Source organism: Octopus bimaculoides, chromosome 5 (assembly GCF_046866305.1).
Source record: "Octopus bimaculoides isolate indiv1 chromosome 5, ASM4686630v1, whole genome shotgun sequence".
NCBI lineage: Eukaryota > Metazoa > Mollusca > Cephalopoda > Octopoda > Octopodidae > Octopus > Octopus bimaculoides.
Genome location: NC_142932.1, coordinates 88,676,365 through 88,694,557, shown reverse-complemented (window position 1 = coordinate 88,694,557; position 18,193 = coordinate 88,676,365). Strand labels below are relative to the sequence as shown.

The 18,193-nt window shown below is 34.9% G+C and overlaps 1 protein-coding gene across 1 annotated transcript in view; it reads right to left on the bottom strand.

Annotated features, from left to right (window-relative positions):
* Positions 1-18,193, bottom strand: part of LOC106869139 (cilia- and flagella-associated protein 337) — an 86,121-nt gene that overhangs the window by 43,952 nt on the left and 23,976 nt on the right. Inside the window, exons 9-14 of the mRNA XM_089352563.1 lie at positions 15,436-15,627; positions 12,076-12,342; positions 7,259-7,423; positions 5,700-5,852; positions 3,786-3,973; positions 2,477-2,610 (exon numbers count right to left, since the gene is read on the bottom strand). Of these exons, the coding sequence (XP_089208689.1) occupies positions 2,477-2,610; positions 3,786-3,973; positions 5,700-5,852; positions 7,259-7,423; positions 12,076-12,342; positions 15,436-15,627 (1,099 nt within the window). The remainder of the gene's footprint in view (positions 1-2,476; positions 2,611-3,785; positions 3,974-5,699; positions 5,853-7,258; positions 7,424-12,075; positions 12,343-15,435; positions 15,628-18,193) is intronic.

Below are 18,193 nucleotides of genomic sequence, written 5' to 3'. Positions count from 1 at the left end.
ATATATATATATATATATATATATCAAAACTGGTAATTTCAAAATTCATGTTTTTTTATACAATAACTCGGGAAATAATATTTCCACAATTCTCAATTTTTATATGCATTTTGACCTAACATACATCAGCAACTGAGACTACAAATTGGTTTGTAATAATGGAATAAGCTGATGTGTTTCACGAGGAAACAAGCGGGATTTTCCCTATCTAAATCGAGTTAAATTAAGTGTTTTCGCTCAATAAACACTCACAATGCCCAGTCTGGGAATCGAAACCGCGATCCTATGACCGCAAGTCCACTGCCCTAACCACTGGGCCATTGCGTCTCCACTAGATATTCCTATACAGTTTACTCAATGTAATTTGTAGGTTTACAAGACATTGGTTGAAGATTTTGTGATAGATATGTGTGAACTAAGCACATTTAGAAAAATTCCTTGCACGGATTGGAAGTCTCTAATGTAGTCAATAACTTCTGTCACTTAGGTGATCTAATTAGTTGTGGAGGAAGTATAACAGACAGAATTAAAACAGGAGCGAGAAATTTTAGGGAGAGCTACAATAAGGGATTTCAGTCTTTGGGAGAAAGATAGATTGTATGGTTTCGATTCCCAGACTGGGCATTGTGAGTGTTTATTGAGCGAAATCACTTAAAGCTCCACGAGGCTCCGGCAGCGGATGGTGGCGAACCCTGCTGTACTCTTCCACCACAACTTTCTCTCACTCTTACTTCCTGTTTCTGTTGTGCCTGTAATTCAAAGGGTCAGCCTTGTCACACTGTGTCACGCTGAATATCCCCGAGACTACTACGTTAAGGGTACACGTGTCTGTGGTGTGCTCAGCCACTTGCATGTTAATTTCATGAGCAGGCTGTTCTGTTGATCAGGTCAACTGGAACCCTCGACGTTGTAAGGGACGGAGTGCCAACAACAACATAGGAATATCTATCAACATCTTTTCTGCATATTGAACATGGCCATTTCATTAATGGTGTTGTCTGGATTCTATGCATGTGAGGCTGTGTGAATGATATAACAACACCTTGGAAACATTTAAGAGGAACCTTTATTTTACCACACAAGCAATATTCAGGCTGGTCAAGAGTTAGAAAATTTCCACTACAAGTCAACACGACTGAAATAATGATTCTGCAGTATTCATAAATAGTCGATTACAAAAGCTCTGTACTGAAGCTTGTCAAGACAAAGAAACAAATATACTCATTCAGTTCATATTGGCCAACTATACTGACATATCCAGGTTGAGCAGAAGTCGTTAAAACAACTATCATAAATGGCAATTAAGTGCATGGAATTAGACTGCAGGTTGGAACATACTGAAAGTTGGTGCTAAAAACACAAGCCGTTATATAACTCTTGTACCATGGTGTTCTACAAGGATCTAGAATGATCTATCACATGAAGTCTGGCTGCTGATTCGGTCAATAACTCAACCTCTCTTTTGAACAAGTTTGTGTGATGTTGTGACTTAAACTTTGCAATCTGTTGACTCAGTCTCGAATTTTGCTACAATGGCATCAGAGTCCTGTCATTGTACTATCTAAAACTTCAGTATTTACCAACTTTTATTCTGATGGGTCCCTTGATTTTTAGGGCTTTGAATTAAATATATGATTGTGTGGTTAAGAAGTTTGCTTCCCAAGCACATGATTCTGGGTTCAGGTCTACTGTGTGGTACCTTGGGCAAGTGTCTTTTTACTGTACCCTGGCTGATCAAAGCCCTGCGAGTGGATTTGAAACTGAAAGAAACCTGCCATGTATATGTATGTGTGTTTGTTAGTGTGTGTGGGTGTATGTGTGTGCGTGCATGCATGTGTGCATGCATGTGTGTATGTGTGTGTTTTATGTGTGTGCGTGTCCAGTGTGTTCGTATGTAACTCCTTTTCATGTGTGTGTGTGTGTGCATGTATGTGTGTTTGTATGTGTGTGTGTTTGAATGTGTTTGTTTGTGACTCCTTTTCAAAACATTGTGTGGTAGTTGCAAATGAGTTTGTTATCATACAAGCAATGTCCTTCATTTCCAATATTCTGTGAAAACACGTCTGGCTATGGGGAAATATTACCTTGCATGGAAACAGTTGAAGATTGGCAGCAGCAAGGGCATCTGACCATAGACAATCTACCTCGATAAAATCTGTCTGACTCATGAAAATATGGGAAAGTGGATCCTAAAACGATGCTGCTGCTGCTTATGATGATGATGATGAGGATGAAGCTAATGACGACGATGATGACAACGACGATGATGATGAGGATTATGATGACAGTGATGACGACAATGATGCACACACACACACACACGCACAAGCACACACGCACAAGCACACACACACACACACACACACACATACACGCACACTCACACAAATAACTGCTGTGAAAACAGAACAGTTGATATTCCACCAAAATCATACATTATCTTACATTAATCATGTATTATCAAATATTTACTTACCGAATTCTATAGATTCTGTCGCTATATTCCACCAATGGAAGTTTCCAGAGACACTAGAGATAAGTGTTGCAGCATCTCTGAACTTCAAAGCTCTGTACTTCAAAAACATGACAACATCTACAGGAATTGGTTGCCTGCAAGGAATGGTTTCAAAGATCTCACATATACTGTATGTTGCATTTTGGAAAATATACATGTGTTTGTTTGTTTGTGTGTGTGTGTGTGTGTGTGTGTGTGTGTGTGTGTGTGTGTGTGTGTATCTACTGTTCTACTGTAGAGAATTTTATTATCATAGTATGCAGCAAATTCTTTTACTACCTGTCTTGGTAGTAAAACATTTTCTTATTATTATCAAAGAATGTATATCTGTATTTTAATATTTTTATGATAACCAGTACTTAACACAACAAAGCTCATACAAAGCTTTACATTTTACTTTTGACAATCTTTTTCTAAAAAAGTGAAACCGGTCAAGTGAATAAACATCTTTAAAATTGCATTTTCAAACCTTCTTTCATATATATATATATATATATATATATATATATATATATATATATATATGTATGTATGTATGTATATATATATATATATAAATATATATATATATATATATATATATATATATATATATATATATATATATATATATACATATATATATGTATATACATATATATATATATATATATATATATATATATATATATATACATATATATATGTATATACATATATATATATATATATATATATATATATATATATATATATATATACATATATATATGTATATACATATATATATATATATACATATATATATATATATATATATATATATATATATATATATATATATATATATATATATATATACATATATATATATATATACATATATATATGTATATACATATATATATATATATATATATATATATATATATATATATATATATATATATATATATATATATATATATATATATATATATATATATATATACTTATATAAGGCACCCAGTCCACACTGTAAGGTGGTTGGCATTAGGAAGGGCATCCAGCCATAAAATCTGTACCAAATAAAGCCTGGTGCAGTCCTCTGGTTTGTCAGCTCCTTTCAAACCATTCAACCCATGCCAGCATGGAAAAGGGACATTAAATGATGATGATGATAATGATATATATATCTATCTCTCTTTCTCTATATATCATAGACTAAAAATCTGAGAAAGCAGTGCTCCAGTATGGGCGAAGTCTGATGAATTCAACCAGTAAAAAAATGTAAAAGATCAATGCCACTCACAAGTTATTTCCATCATTTTGGTGAATTATCTTCATGAGGAGTTTTTCCGTCTCTAGTTTCCAAATATATACAATTCCATCGAAACTGGCTGTTGCCAACAGGTTGGGTGGACAGTGGTCCATAGCGGAGATGTCATCTTTGTGTAACTGGCCACCTCTCCATGATAAATCTGCTGTCACATACATATTCTGTAGAGAAAGAGAAAGAGAATGTAGAAGGGAATAGAGTGGGGAGAGAAAGGAGAGAGGGGAGAGAAAGGAGAGAGGGGAGGGAAAGGAGAGAGGGGAGAGAGGGAGAGAGAGAGACAAAGAGAGAGTGGACCAAAAGAAATAAGTGAATGTGTAAAGTTTAGGTGATAAAGGGAGTGAGTGTGAGAGAAAGTGTGTGGATGTGTGTGTGTGTGTATGAGAGAGTGAGAAAGAGAAAGAGAGAGAGAGAGAGAGAGAGTAAAAGAGAGAGAGAGAGAGAGAGAAAGAGAATGAGAAAGATTTATGTTTGGTATTTCAGGAGTAGCTGTATGTTTAAAAAGCTTGCTTTCCAATCACTTTGGTTCTAGGTTCAGTCCCACTAAATGGCACCTGGGGTAAGTGTTTTCTACTATAGTTCTGGGCTTACCAAAGCCTTGTGAGAGGATTTGGTAAATTGAAACTGAAAGAAACCCACTGAATGTAAGTGCATGTGTGCAGATATGTATAGCTTTCTATGTATCATACTTAATGTAAACATATACACCATTGATAGGTCAGTTACTGCTGCATTTATCCTGAGATAACATTTCTTCTGGACATGCTATGTTAAAAACAGAATAAATATCGAAGGACGACAAAAAAATTACCCAGCAGTGGTCAGTGAGAATGCTAGATGCATCCTACGTAGGAAGGAAAGATTTTTTGTCCAGGCATGTGTCTGACTGCAAGTGCACATCATTGAAAGAACCTCTCAAAAAGGTTGATATACATTTAGTAATCTCACTGGTCATTGTTGGAGTGATTTCTTTTTGTCTCTCTTCAGTATTTATTCTGTTTTCAACTCAGCATATTTTAAAATGTTATCAGAAGATGAGTCAATGATGTATATACATTATGTTGGCAAAAGAGTTAAGAGAGATGCTGGTGTTTGTAAATATGTGGTTGAGTTGGCGTGTTGGTTGAACTGTTGATGCATACACCCAAGTGTGTGCATCTATTCACATAAGAATCTCAGATGGAAAATCTTTGGAATGTCTCACAAATCCTCATTGTGCCACTAATAGATTGGAACTGGAGAATTAGTTTCTTTTGTTTCTTTTACTTTCTCTATGAAAGCAAGTATTTCTATGATTTTGTGCAATTTTAATGGTATCGTGATGGCACCTGTGCCCAGCGTCGCCTTTCTGGCACTTGTGCCGTGGCATGTGTAAAGACTTTTGAGCGAGATCATTGCCAGTGCCGCTGGACTGGCTCTTGTGCAGGTGGCACGTAAAATACACCATTTTGAGTGTGGCTGTTGCCAGTGCCGCCTGACTGGTCTTCGTGCCGGTGGCACATAAAAGCAACCACTACACTCTCGGAGTGGTTGGCGTTAGGAAGGGCATCCAACTGGGGAAACTCTGCCAAATCAGATTGGAGCCTGGTGTGGCCATCTGGTTCACCAGTCCTCAGTCAAATCGTCCAACCCATGCTAGCATGGAAGGCGGACGTTAAACGATGATGATGATGATGATGATGGGTACAAATGAGAATTCATAGTCAAGGTACAAGAGCTGTATGTTCTACATCAATTCCCTATGAATATTCTTTTTCCTAGACTTTTGATTGTACATTCATAATGTGTGTGTTTGTGTGTGTGTGTGTGTGTGTGTGTGTGTGTGTGTGTGCGTGCGTGTGTGTGTGTGAATAAATATATGAATATAAGTAAAAAAGAAATACTATTTACGTCTGGATCTGAATCATCATACAAAGTAATCAAACGACTCCAGCCAACAGCAAGAATAACTTTACGGTCATTGAGGGCTAAAAGACCAGTGACATCAGCATCTGCGACTGGTTCCAGTTTATGCAAGTTATGACCATTTTGGAAGTTCCATACCTGAAACAACCGATATATTCTTTTTCTTATTATTGAAAGTAAAGAACAATAAAATGATTGAAACATCAGATGGCTGTACTAAATGTATTGTATGGAACATTTCTGTTAGTATACATGGCATTATGTCTGAGATCATATATATATATATATATATATATATATATATATATATATATATATATATACAGGGAGAATTCACAAAAAAAAAACAAAAGACGAAGACAGGTGGTGTAAACAACAAACAGATGTAGTAGTATAACTCTCAGGAAGTGAAAAAGTCTTTAATGTTTCGAGCCTACGCTCTTCTACAGAAAGGAATACAGAAAGAAACAAGGAGAGAATGTGTAGTGGCTAGCAATCTGATCTATCATATCAATGGTGTATATATATATGTATATATATACATATATATATATATATATATATATATATATATATATATATATATATATATATATATACATATATTATTTTCCATAAAACTATATATTTTATATATACATATATATATATATATATATATATATATATATACACATACATACAAGAATCTCTTTCTTTACGGAAGCAATGCATTCCTGAAAATCTAACTGTAACATGAAATCCCATAATGCAAAATTGAATTTCCTACTGATTTTCATGTTATCAAGATTGCATTCCTACAGACTTTTTCATTAAAAATGTACAAGAAAACAACAGAAAATTACCTTTATACGTGAAAATAACAATATTGGTACATATAAACACAAAAGCATTTTAAGAAAAATATGTTAGAGAATTAATAAGAATTGTAATATTGCAAGAGTACATTCTTACCACAAAAGATATTGACAACAATGTAAGGGGTGGTGGTGGAATGAACATTACTTGGAGGATGAAAGACAATGTATACTATCTTATAGTTCATTATCACCAACATCAGCTTGAGGGGTGAAGAGTTTATCCAAAGTTGTTTGTTGTTTGATGCAGTATCCTTTTGTACAGCTCGGTATAGGAACTGAACTCATTGTAAACTCATCTGGTAATTTTTATTTTTTATTCAAGATTAGGATCATTATTAACAAAAACGTGCAGACCTTTAGTAATAATTTTTGTAACCAATTTAAGTGGTGTAGGTGGAACTTCTCTTGTATCATCTGTATTCTCAGCATGTTCTTTTTCTCACAACATCAGCTCCTCGTTAGATTAACTTTCTCTCTAGGACACTAGCAACTCAGTCACATCATCAGCTATGACTTCTTCAAATACTACATCTTTTGGAAGTGTCACAATATCTTTCATATACACATATAATGAGATGAACCGAGCTGGCTTTAAACATAATGACAACCACAGAAATCATGAAACCAAGGCTAAACACGACACTAATGGAAACTTCAAGATTTAACACTGTAAGTAGTTCTGACCTTTATTGTTCCATTTCTGGCACCAGTCAACAGGCGACGCCATGTGGCATCAAACTTCATGCATGTGATTTCTTCATTTCCATGAGCATTGGAAAAAACAATTGCCTTGCTTCCAGCTTCAATATCCCAGACAGCAATGGTAGATGAATCACAACCAGTTACCACCTATTTTGGAGATATCAAATTTAGTTATTAAAATTTTTTTTGGAATAGAGTGTTTTCATCATTTTACAATAATTTTAAAAAAATAAATCAAACAATATTTAAAGATGGTAAAGTGATAGGATACCAGCAATAAATAAGGCACTCGGCTAAATAAAAATGTTTAAATTGGGCAAAAGACCACAGATTTCTAAGGAAGAGATGACTCTTGTAGATTACATCCACATAATAATTATCCATTCTACTTTGGGCAAAAGGCTTGAAATTTTGGGGGAGGGGCCATATCAATTATATCAACCCCATCACTCAACTGGTGCTTATTTTAATGACCTCAAAAAGATGAAAGGCAAAGTCGACTTTGGTGGATTTTGAACTTAGAACATAAAGTCAGATAAAATGTGACTAAGCGCTTTAGCTTGTGTGCTAACAATTCTGCCTGTTCACCATTTTCGTCTACACAAGTATTATGTAGGATTATAATGCAGTAACGCTGGTCTATATGATGTTGAGCATTATTTAGTTTTATTCCTCTATGTTCTGGAATGAAATTTCATTTCAGTTATATTTGTTTTCATATTTTCAGCACCTCTGTGATTAGTGTGAAAGGCAGATAAAACTGAAAACATGGCCAGAATGATTGTATTGTCATGGATTCCACTGCTAAAAGCATCCTGTTCCCAAGCAAGGTAATATTTCCCTATGGCCAAATAAGTTTTCCATGAAAAGCTAAAAACAAACAACAATCAATTTTATGATGGTGATGCTCATTTACAACCATTACACGATGTCAAGATAAGGATACCCCACCCACACACCACCACCACCACCACCACCACCACCACCATCATCATCATCACCACCACCACCATCATCATCATCACCGTTTAATGTCCGTTTTCCATACTGGCATGGGTTAGATGGTTTGACTGAAGCTGGTAAGCTGGAGAGCTGCACCAGGTCCTAGATGTCTGTTTTGGCTTGGTTTCTATAGCTTCATGCCCTTCTTAACTCTAACCACTTAACAAAGTGTACTGGAGCCTTGGATCTAGGTTAGAAACCAGTTGTTTCTCTATTGACATGAAATCTTGAAATAAAACTAAATAACAACATACATACATACATACATAGACCTACATGTCAGGCTTCTTTCAGCTTCTGTCTATCAAATCCACTGACAAGGCTTTGGGTAGCCTGGGGTCATAGTATAAAATCCTTGCATAAATGCAATGCTGCAAGACTGAATCCTAGACCATGTGGTTGGGAAGCAAGCTTCTTAACTAATTTATGATAAAAGAAAGAAATAACAGCTGCATACTGAAGATGTTTCAGCTGCCTATAAACCTCTCCTACAAATTTGTGGCCTTATGTAAAAACTGAGGAATTAAATACATCCTGTTTTTTGGAAATGTTGAAGAAGTCTAGCATACTGAAACTTCAATTCAGAATATTTCATAAATTTCTCTTCTCATACCTGAGACTGGCAGTTTAATTATATTATGTGGAGAATGTGGTAAGTTAATATCAAAAATGTGATAAGATATCATGAAAAATTATCAGAGATTGCTAGATGTAAAACTTACAAAGAGTGAAATAGTAAGCATAGCACATCTAAATTAGACATAATCGGTTTTCAAATTCCTAGATGGGTTACACTCCTTAATAAAACTGATATATATTTTCCCATGTTTAAATATAATTAATGCATTTGACAATAGTAACCTTCTGTTTCAGTAATATTGTCGTCGTCGTTTAATGTCCGCTTTCCATGCTAGCATGGGTTGGACGATTTGACTGAGGACTGGTGAAACCAGATGGCTACGCTACACCAGGCTCCAATCTGATTTGGCAGAGTTTCTACAGCTGGATGCCCTTCCTAATGCCAACCACTCAGAGAGTAACAAAATATTATGTTTATGAATGTTTATAGTTGACAAGAAATAAAAAAAAAAAAAATGACCATCCTGAAATATAACAATATAGCAAAATATTATTGCAGCTAAATTTTTCTAGCTATTGTCTTCAGTTATGTTAGAAAAAACTTCAGTTATGTTAGAAAAAAAGGCTGGTCACTGCAAAATTAAAATAAATGTCCAGTTTTTTTTTTCAAATTGGTCAAAATGTAAAGAATTTATAGGCAAAATATAACAGAAGGTTCTGTTGAAATTTGCTTCAGGCAAAATTAAGCACATTGTGGAAATCACATATTTAAAAAAAAATTAAAAATGAGATTTGTTGTGATTAACTAAAAGGTGCAGGAGTGGGTGTGTGGTAAGAAGTTTGCTTCCCAATTACATGGTTTTAGGGTCAGTCCCACTGCATGACACCTCAGGCAAGTGTTCTACTATAGTCTCTGCTGACCAAAGCCTTGTGAGTGGATTTGGTAGACAGAAACTGAAAGATGCCAATCGAGTGTGTGTGTGTGTGTGTGTGTGTGTGTGTATCTTTGTATCTATCTGTCCCACATCACTCTGTAGCTTAGTGGTTTGGCAAATGAGATCAATAAAATAAGTACCAAGCTTAAAAAAAAGTTTTAGGATCAATTCATTCAACTAAAAATTCTTCATGGCAGTGCCCTAGCATGGCCACAGTCTAAAGACTGAAACTAGTAAGAGATAGAAAAAGAAAGATAAAAAATAAAAAAGTTGTTGGGTTCACCCTTTCCACATATTCATTGATCATGTATTCCTTAATATTTTACTGAAGTTTCAAAGTATTTGAAAAAATATCAGTTTTATTTTTGTCTTGAAAAATATACCTAATTTTCTGTATTGAGAATCCACACTGATCAACAGTCACTAAATAGAAAAATACTTGTATACAGAATGACATATTCTTGAGTGCTATGTTCAATAGATCTGCCTGCTGTTTACATGTGGTATAGCCCTGATATTTGTATTCATTGTTACATGTGCAGCTTTTGAAAATAGTTTCATTCAATAAAGAAACATTCATTTGAACCATCTGGCATATTTTGCTTATAAATTCTTTGTTTTAGCAGCCAAAACACAAAGAAAGCAGTTAAAATTTAGCTGATTTAAAGAAAAGGAAAAAAATCAGTGAACTATTCAAACAATTTTGACTACAAAACCAGGCTTTTTACTGGCATTACTGAAATTTTCTGTGAAATGTTAGTAGCAAGGCATTGGCTATGAGAAGTTAGCTACAGTATAATTTTTGTATATTTTATTGAAATGAAATGTTGCTATTGACAGATAAAACACAATTCGATTTAAACATGGTTTATTAAAGAATGTAATTATATACTTGAGATTTTAATATAGAGTTAACTAATTTGCATATTTGAATAGCTACTGAACTAGTTGGTGTTCTGAAAGCTGTAACTTAATATAAGTATCCAGTGTAGTATACTTAAAATCAGATAGCTCAAACACATAAGCAATATGGAGCTATGGCAAAGAACGAATCAAGTTTCGATTAGGGAGCAAATATTTAAGAAAAAGTGGAAGTGGATTGGTAGCACAATTAGAAGGGACACACCAAATGTGGAAAAAAGTGCTTTATAGTGGAATCCGGATGGATATAGAAAGAGGGGTAGGCCTAAGAACTTGTGGCGTAGATCAACACAAAAGGAACTAGAGAAGGGGGGACATTCATGGCAGAGTATAAGTACAGAAGCAAAAAATTATACGACATGGAATTCAATTATAAGTGGCCTATACTCCGCGTTGGAGGGTTAAAGGCAAGAAAGTAATTAATTTAGTCAATGAGATACTCAGGAAAATTGGAAGAAATGTTTAACATTTTGAGCCTATACTCTTCTCCAGAAGAGTATAGATGAGGAGAGAGAAAGGATAGATGAGGAGAGAGAAAAGATGAAGAGAAAAAGTGTCTGAATTAAACAGTCCAGGCATGCTGAAAAATCACATACATATATACATTCATATATATACACACACATATACATCCACATATGCATTATAATATGAGGGTGGGTTGAAAAGTTCATAGGCTGACTATGAGGGGGTGATGTTAAAGCTGTGAAATCTTGCATACATTAATTTCAACCTTTCTTGTTTCTGCATTGTTTCTTTCCTGGTAAACTGACATCTGACTGTTCAAACAAGACTTCAAAAGTAACTAGTAGTGACTTCTCTTGAAAATGGGCAAAATGGGGCATTGTGGTGTTATCAAGTACCTGCAGAAAAAGGATTTAGCCCCCAAGGACATTCATGTTGACATAGCTTTATCAACAATGCTAAAGTGGGCAGCTGAATTTAGGAGGGGAAGGGAGAGTGTTGAAGATGACCCAACGCCTAGACTTCCAGCTACTGCCACCACCGAGGAAAACATTGTTTGTGTTTACCACATAGTGAACATATATCTGGCTATATACTGTCTCCTATTAAAGGGCAAATATGGAACTTTCTATTCACACACACACACACACACACACACACACACACACACACACACACACACACACACACACACACACAAACATGTCTCTGGTTCTACACATAATCTTTCATTAAAGGGTGAATTTCCGAGTTTTATGTTTGTGAAGGATAGACAAACCTCTGTCTATCTCTCCATACCATTTCTACTAATTTCATTGCTAAACATTAAATATGAAAAAAAAATTCACTGTTCTTTTACTTTTTATATTTGAATTTCTTTTTGATAAAGTTACAAACCTGTTTAAAGAATTGGTTGTAAAGTGCACAGCAAAGCTGAGTATCATGAGTGACCGGGGTGGTCAGCTGACTCTTTGTTGTATTTCCTAGGCTTAGCTGACCTATGTAGTCATTGCAGGTGACCAGAAGGCAGTTGTGGTTAGGAGAAGTTAAAAGACACATTGGGAACTGTCCATGTTCAGGTACACGGCCATGAATGCTGCTGGGAAACTTCATAGCTATTGTTTGTAAGCAAGTGTGTTCTTTCAGGTCCCATACTTTGATGACCTTGGGAAAAAGATTGGAGAAAAATGTCAAGGAAAACAATTACACACAAGGAAAGCAATTACACACACAAACACACACACACACACAAACTGCCTTTAGTCGAGCAAATCGACCCCAGAGCTTATTCTTTGTAAGCCTAGTACTTATTCTATTAGTCTCTTTGGCCGAACTGCTAAGTTACAGGGACGTAATCACACCAGCATTGGTTGTCAAGTGATGTTGGGGGGACAAACAGATACACAAACATATACACATACATACATATACATATAGACAGGCTTCTTTCAGTTTCTGTCCACCAAATCCACTCACAAGGCTTTGGTCGGCCCGAAGCTATAGTAGAAGACACTTACCCAAGGAGCCACACAGTAGGACTGAACTCAGGACCATATAGTTGGTAAGCAAGCTACTTACCACACAGCCACTCCTGCACCAGTATATATATTAATGTTTGTTTTTATGTCAAGATATTATGATTTCAAAACTTGGCATAGGGTTAGCAGTTTTTGAGGGGAAGGGGACATCAATTACATCAACCCCATCGACCCTGAAAGGATAAAAGGCAAAATCAATCTTGGCAAAATTTGAAGTCAGAATGTAAAAATGGACAAAATGCCACTAAGCATTTTGCCTGATGTGCTAACGATTCTTTTCTACTCTAGGCACAAGGCCCGAAATTTTGGGGGAGGGGTCTAGTCGATTAGATCAACCCCAGTATGCAACTGGTACTAAATTTATCAACCCTGAAAGGATTAAAAGCAAAGTTGGCCTCGGCAGAATTTGAACTCAGAACGTAATGATAGCATTTAGCCCAGCGTGCTAATGATTCTGCCAGCTTGCCACATTACGTCAAGTTCTAATAAAAACAATTTTACACTAAACTGAAGGATTACTCAATACTTTTTGTGAAGTACATATTTATCATACATTTACAGGAAGAGTGGTGATGACTGTGACTTCGAAGTTGTAGCTGGCCAGCCTTTGTGGGACTGTCTGATGAAAAATAGCAGGCCAAAACTTTGAAGTCACTGCCAACATTCTTCTTGTAAAAGTACAATTTATATATATGACATGACTGTGTGGTAAGAAGCTTGCTTCCCAACCACATGGTTCCAGCTTCAGCCCCACTGCATAGCACCTGGGGCAAGTGTCTTCTAATACAGTCTTGGGCTGACGAAAGCCTTGTGAGTGGATTTGGATTTGGTAGACAGAAACACACACACACACACACACACATATATATATATATATATATATATATATATATATATATATATAAAGGTTATGAAAGGTATTGGAGTCAACCAAACTCTAAAGATACAGGTAATACCGAGTAAGTGCTGTATACCGACTAGTTTTGCCCCTGTCGTTGTATCAACATGAAAGGGCAATATAACACAGGTCGTGTATTAGCGTGTGTATGTATAAAGAAAGAAAAGGATAAAGAGACCAATGGCAAAGTTAGAATTATATTTTATGGATAAAGTCTTACAGCTGTTTCAGGGAAAATTCAATGTATCCCTTCATCGGAGACAGTAATAGTAGAAGAATGGATTATTACATCTATAAGATTATTAAATCTCCTCTTATAGATGTAATAATCCATTCTTCTACTATTACCGGAAACAGCTGTAAGACTTTATCCATAAAATATAATTCTAACTGTGCCATTGGTCTCTTTATCCTTTTCTTTCTTTATACATACACACACACACACACACACACACACACAAACACACACACACACACACACACATATATATATATATATATATATATATATATATATATATATATATATATATATGTGTGTGTGTGTGTAACCACATGTGGATCATTGGCGATTTATTTTTTTATCCTCCCTCTCCCTTTTCCCTCAGACTTTCCTCTGTCTTCTGCTTCTGAAGAAGAGCTTTGCTCGAAACGTAAAACAACCATTCTTTCCTTTCCTGAGCATCTGTTAATACTTTGCATGTACCACATCCTCATGTTGTTGTTTTGCCCGTGTTTTTTCTTTGTTTTTAAAAATTTTTTTATATATACACTCACATGTGCACACACATATAGGCGCAGGAGTGGCTGTGTGGTAAGTGGCTTGCTTACGAATCACATGGTCCTGGGTTCAGTCCCTCTGCATTGCATCTTGGGCAAGTGTCTTCTACTATAGCCTCTTTTTACCAAATAAACACATGCATTATATATTTGTTCTTCATTTGTTTACTAGTATTCTTATTTTATCTTATGTTATTTTATTTTATCATAAGATAAAATAAGAACAGTAATCAATGAGTGAAGAACATATATATCGTGCATGTGTTTATTTGACAAAAAGGAAAAAAAAATGAATATCTCAATATATAACAATATCTGTTTCAACACACAGTTTCACATTAGGAATCTTGCATCACAAATTCATAAAGCTGTATGTATGTGTGTGTGTGTGTTTATCCCCCACCCACTGCTTGACAGCAGGTGTTGATTTGTTTACCCCCCCCCCCCCCCCGTCCCTTGTAATATATATAGCAGTTCAGCAAAAAGGGACCAATAGAATAAGTAACAGGTTTAAAAAAAAAATAGGTACTGGGTTCAATTCTTTTTGGCTTAAAATTCTTCAAGGTGTGTCCCAGCATGGCTGTAGTCTAATGACTGAAGCAGGAAAAAAAAATATTAATAGATTTATGCACATACTCAATTTCAACAATTATTTAATCATCTTATAATTTAACATTCAGATTACTCTTATCATCATCATCATCATCATCATCATCATCATCATCATCATCATCATCATCATCATCATCATCATCATCATCATCATCATCATCATCATCATTTTACATTCTCTTTATTCATGTTTTAGATTTATCCTGCATTATCTTGTAGCTTTGAGATTTTGATGAGGTAACTATATATTTTAAGAATAACTTTGTAGGTTTATGTAAGAGGCCAGATTTGGCTGGTTTGAACATAAAAAGGTAGAAAATTTGGGCTGGATATGGCTGTATTAAATGCTAAAGGTTTAAGAAAAACAAAAGAGATAAAAATGAAAAAAAATCAACAAATTGTATATATGTTATATAAATGGTAACTTACAGCATCACGTGAAAGACTGAAAATTTGCAGCAATGCCTTGTGTAGAGCCACTGCAATGACTCCTGTATTATGGCCCCGCAGGATTGCAATCGGTTTACTGGTCATGTAAGGGTTCCATAACTGGACGTTGTGGTTTGCGCTTCCACTAACAAGGATGTTTATGCTTTTGTTGTAGTCGAAACATTCAACTCCCTGAAAGTTTGATGAGGTGACATTAATAAAATAAAACATACACACACACACACAAAGATATGTATATATATATATATATATATATATATATATATACTATATACATATATGTATGTGCATATATATATATATATATATACTAGCAGAAATACCCGGCTTTGCCCGGGTTAAAGAGAATAATGAAATCTAAAAACGCCGTCTAGACTACGCAACCCTCAACTGTTAGTAGCTACGATACCATATTTCTACATTAATAACTCTCCAATCCATGCCAGCATGGAACATAGACATTAAGTGGAATGCCAGTCTCTCATCTAGGAGGGCCTTGAAATCAATGTTACCAACTGGGGACTATGTGTGTCGTAGTGATAATAAAAAGACCCAAAGGATGTCTGCAACGAAATAATTTTACTCAATACTTTGCAAGTGAATCAGTGGAGGCAAAGATGCGTCTCATTTACTTGACAATTTATGCACCACATTGTAGAAATCACAATGAAAGTATATCTGAAAGGGTAGTCTTACACTGTTGTACCGTTGAATTACAAATAATGCTCATCTGTTATGTTCGGGTTAAAATTTCATCAACATCAAAAATATATGAATTTTCATGGGAGTTATGGCCGTTATACATAGAATATAATTTCCAAATTTCATAAAGATCCGTTCAGTACTTTTGACGTAGTTTTGGATAAGAAAACAAATGACTAATGTGTGTGTTTGTGTGCATGTGTTTGTGTGTGATGGGTGTATATATGTATAGATATCTGTATGCATGTATATATATGTATATATGTGTACATATTACATGTACATCTATATATATATATATATACATCTACACATGTGTATACATATACATGTATGCATATAGATCTATATCTATATCTATATATCTATATATATCTATCTATGCATATACGTGTACATATACATGTATATGTATACATATACATCTCTTTCTCTCTCTTTCTCTCTCTCTGAAAGTATCTGTCATTACAGTATCGAAATGTGATTGTTTCAGTTAGTAGAATAGTTTCATTTTTAAAGTGAAAGTATTTGACATGAGTGTTTTTGTTTCACTTTTGACACGTAATACTTAAATAGTGGAGGAGATATTATGTTGCTGTGGGCTCGAACTCTGCAAGAAGTTAAAATTTTTTTTGACTAAAACACAACTGGAACCCTAAGTAAGGCATCTGTAAAATTTGAATGAAATTGGTTGTGTAGTTCTCGAGTTTTAGGGATTCACACAGACAGACAGACAGACAGACAGACATTCTCATTTTTATATATATAGATATATATATGAATACCTAACTGAGAGCAAACTTGTAAAGGCTTGGAGTAATCCCTTACTATTTACAGATACACACACACCCACACACACACACACACACACACACACACATAGGCATACATTCATGTATATATATTATATATATATATATATATATATATATATATATATATATATATATATATATATGTATGTATGTATGTATATGTATATATATATATATTATGTAAATAGGGTAAAATCCAAACTGTGTCCACTTGAAGCACATCTGCTTATTTCAGTATTACAATGCAGTATGTAGATGCTGTTATTGTTGCATTGATTGACGGTACATATCAGAGTTTTCTAGAAATATTGTTTGCAGAGTTAAAAACTTTGTAATTCTTATTAGTAAAGGAAACATGTGTAATGGTGAATAACTAATATCAAAGAATTTTCTAACTTCATGTTTTGTTACGCATACACACACACAATATATAAAAGTTTATGTGTTTGTATGTCCCTATGTTTGTGTTTGTCCCCCACCACCATGCACTAGTTGACAACCAGTGTTGGTTTGTTTACATTCCTGTAATTTACCAATTCAGCAAAAGAGAGCAATAGAGGAAGTACAAGACTTAAAATATAAATACTGGCGTCAATTAGCTTTTAGTAGAAAGTGGGTTATACATCTTTAGATTGTATACCTGACTTTCTACTATAAAATTGAAGAAATAGACGGAACGCTGAACTCCAGACTAAACAACTTAAACAACATTTATTTACTTGGTAAAACATACATATCTTTTAGTTATACATCTTTAGAGGTGAGAATAACGAGCTGTCGAGTGTAAGACCGAAAGATGTAGGGACAGCTTTTAAACACACGTCCATGCTCAATCGCTGGCCAGCGTGAAAGAGAATGAATTGAGCGGGAAACGCTTGCTTGTTTTATTCTACGCATGCGCAGGCGTTACTACAAGCTTGAGCAAACCCTTCAGAGCAGTATCTCAGCATGGTTGCAGTCTAGTGAATGAAACAAGTGAAAGACACAAGATAACAGATATATTAGAAAATACTGATGTAGACGTGAATATGGGTGCAGAAAATACCCCTTACATAGGGATATTTCCCTTGATGTATTACATATAGTAAGGTGGCAAGCTGACAAAATTGTTAGCATGCCGGGCAAAATGCTTAGCAGTATTTTGCCCGTTTTTACATTCTGACTTCAAATTCCACTGAGGTTGACTTTGCTTTTCATCCTTTTGGTGTCGATAAATTAAG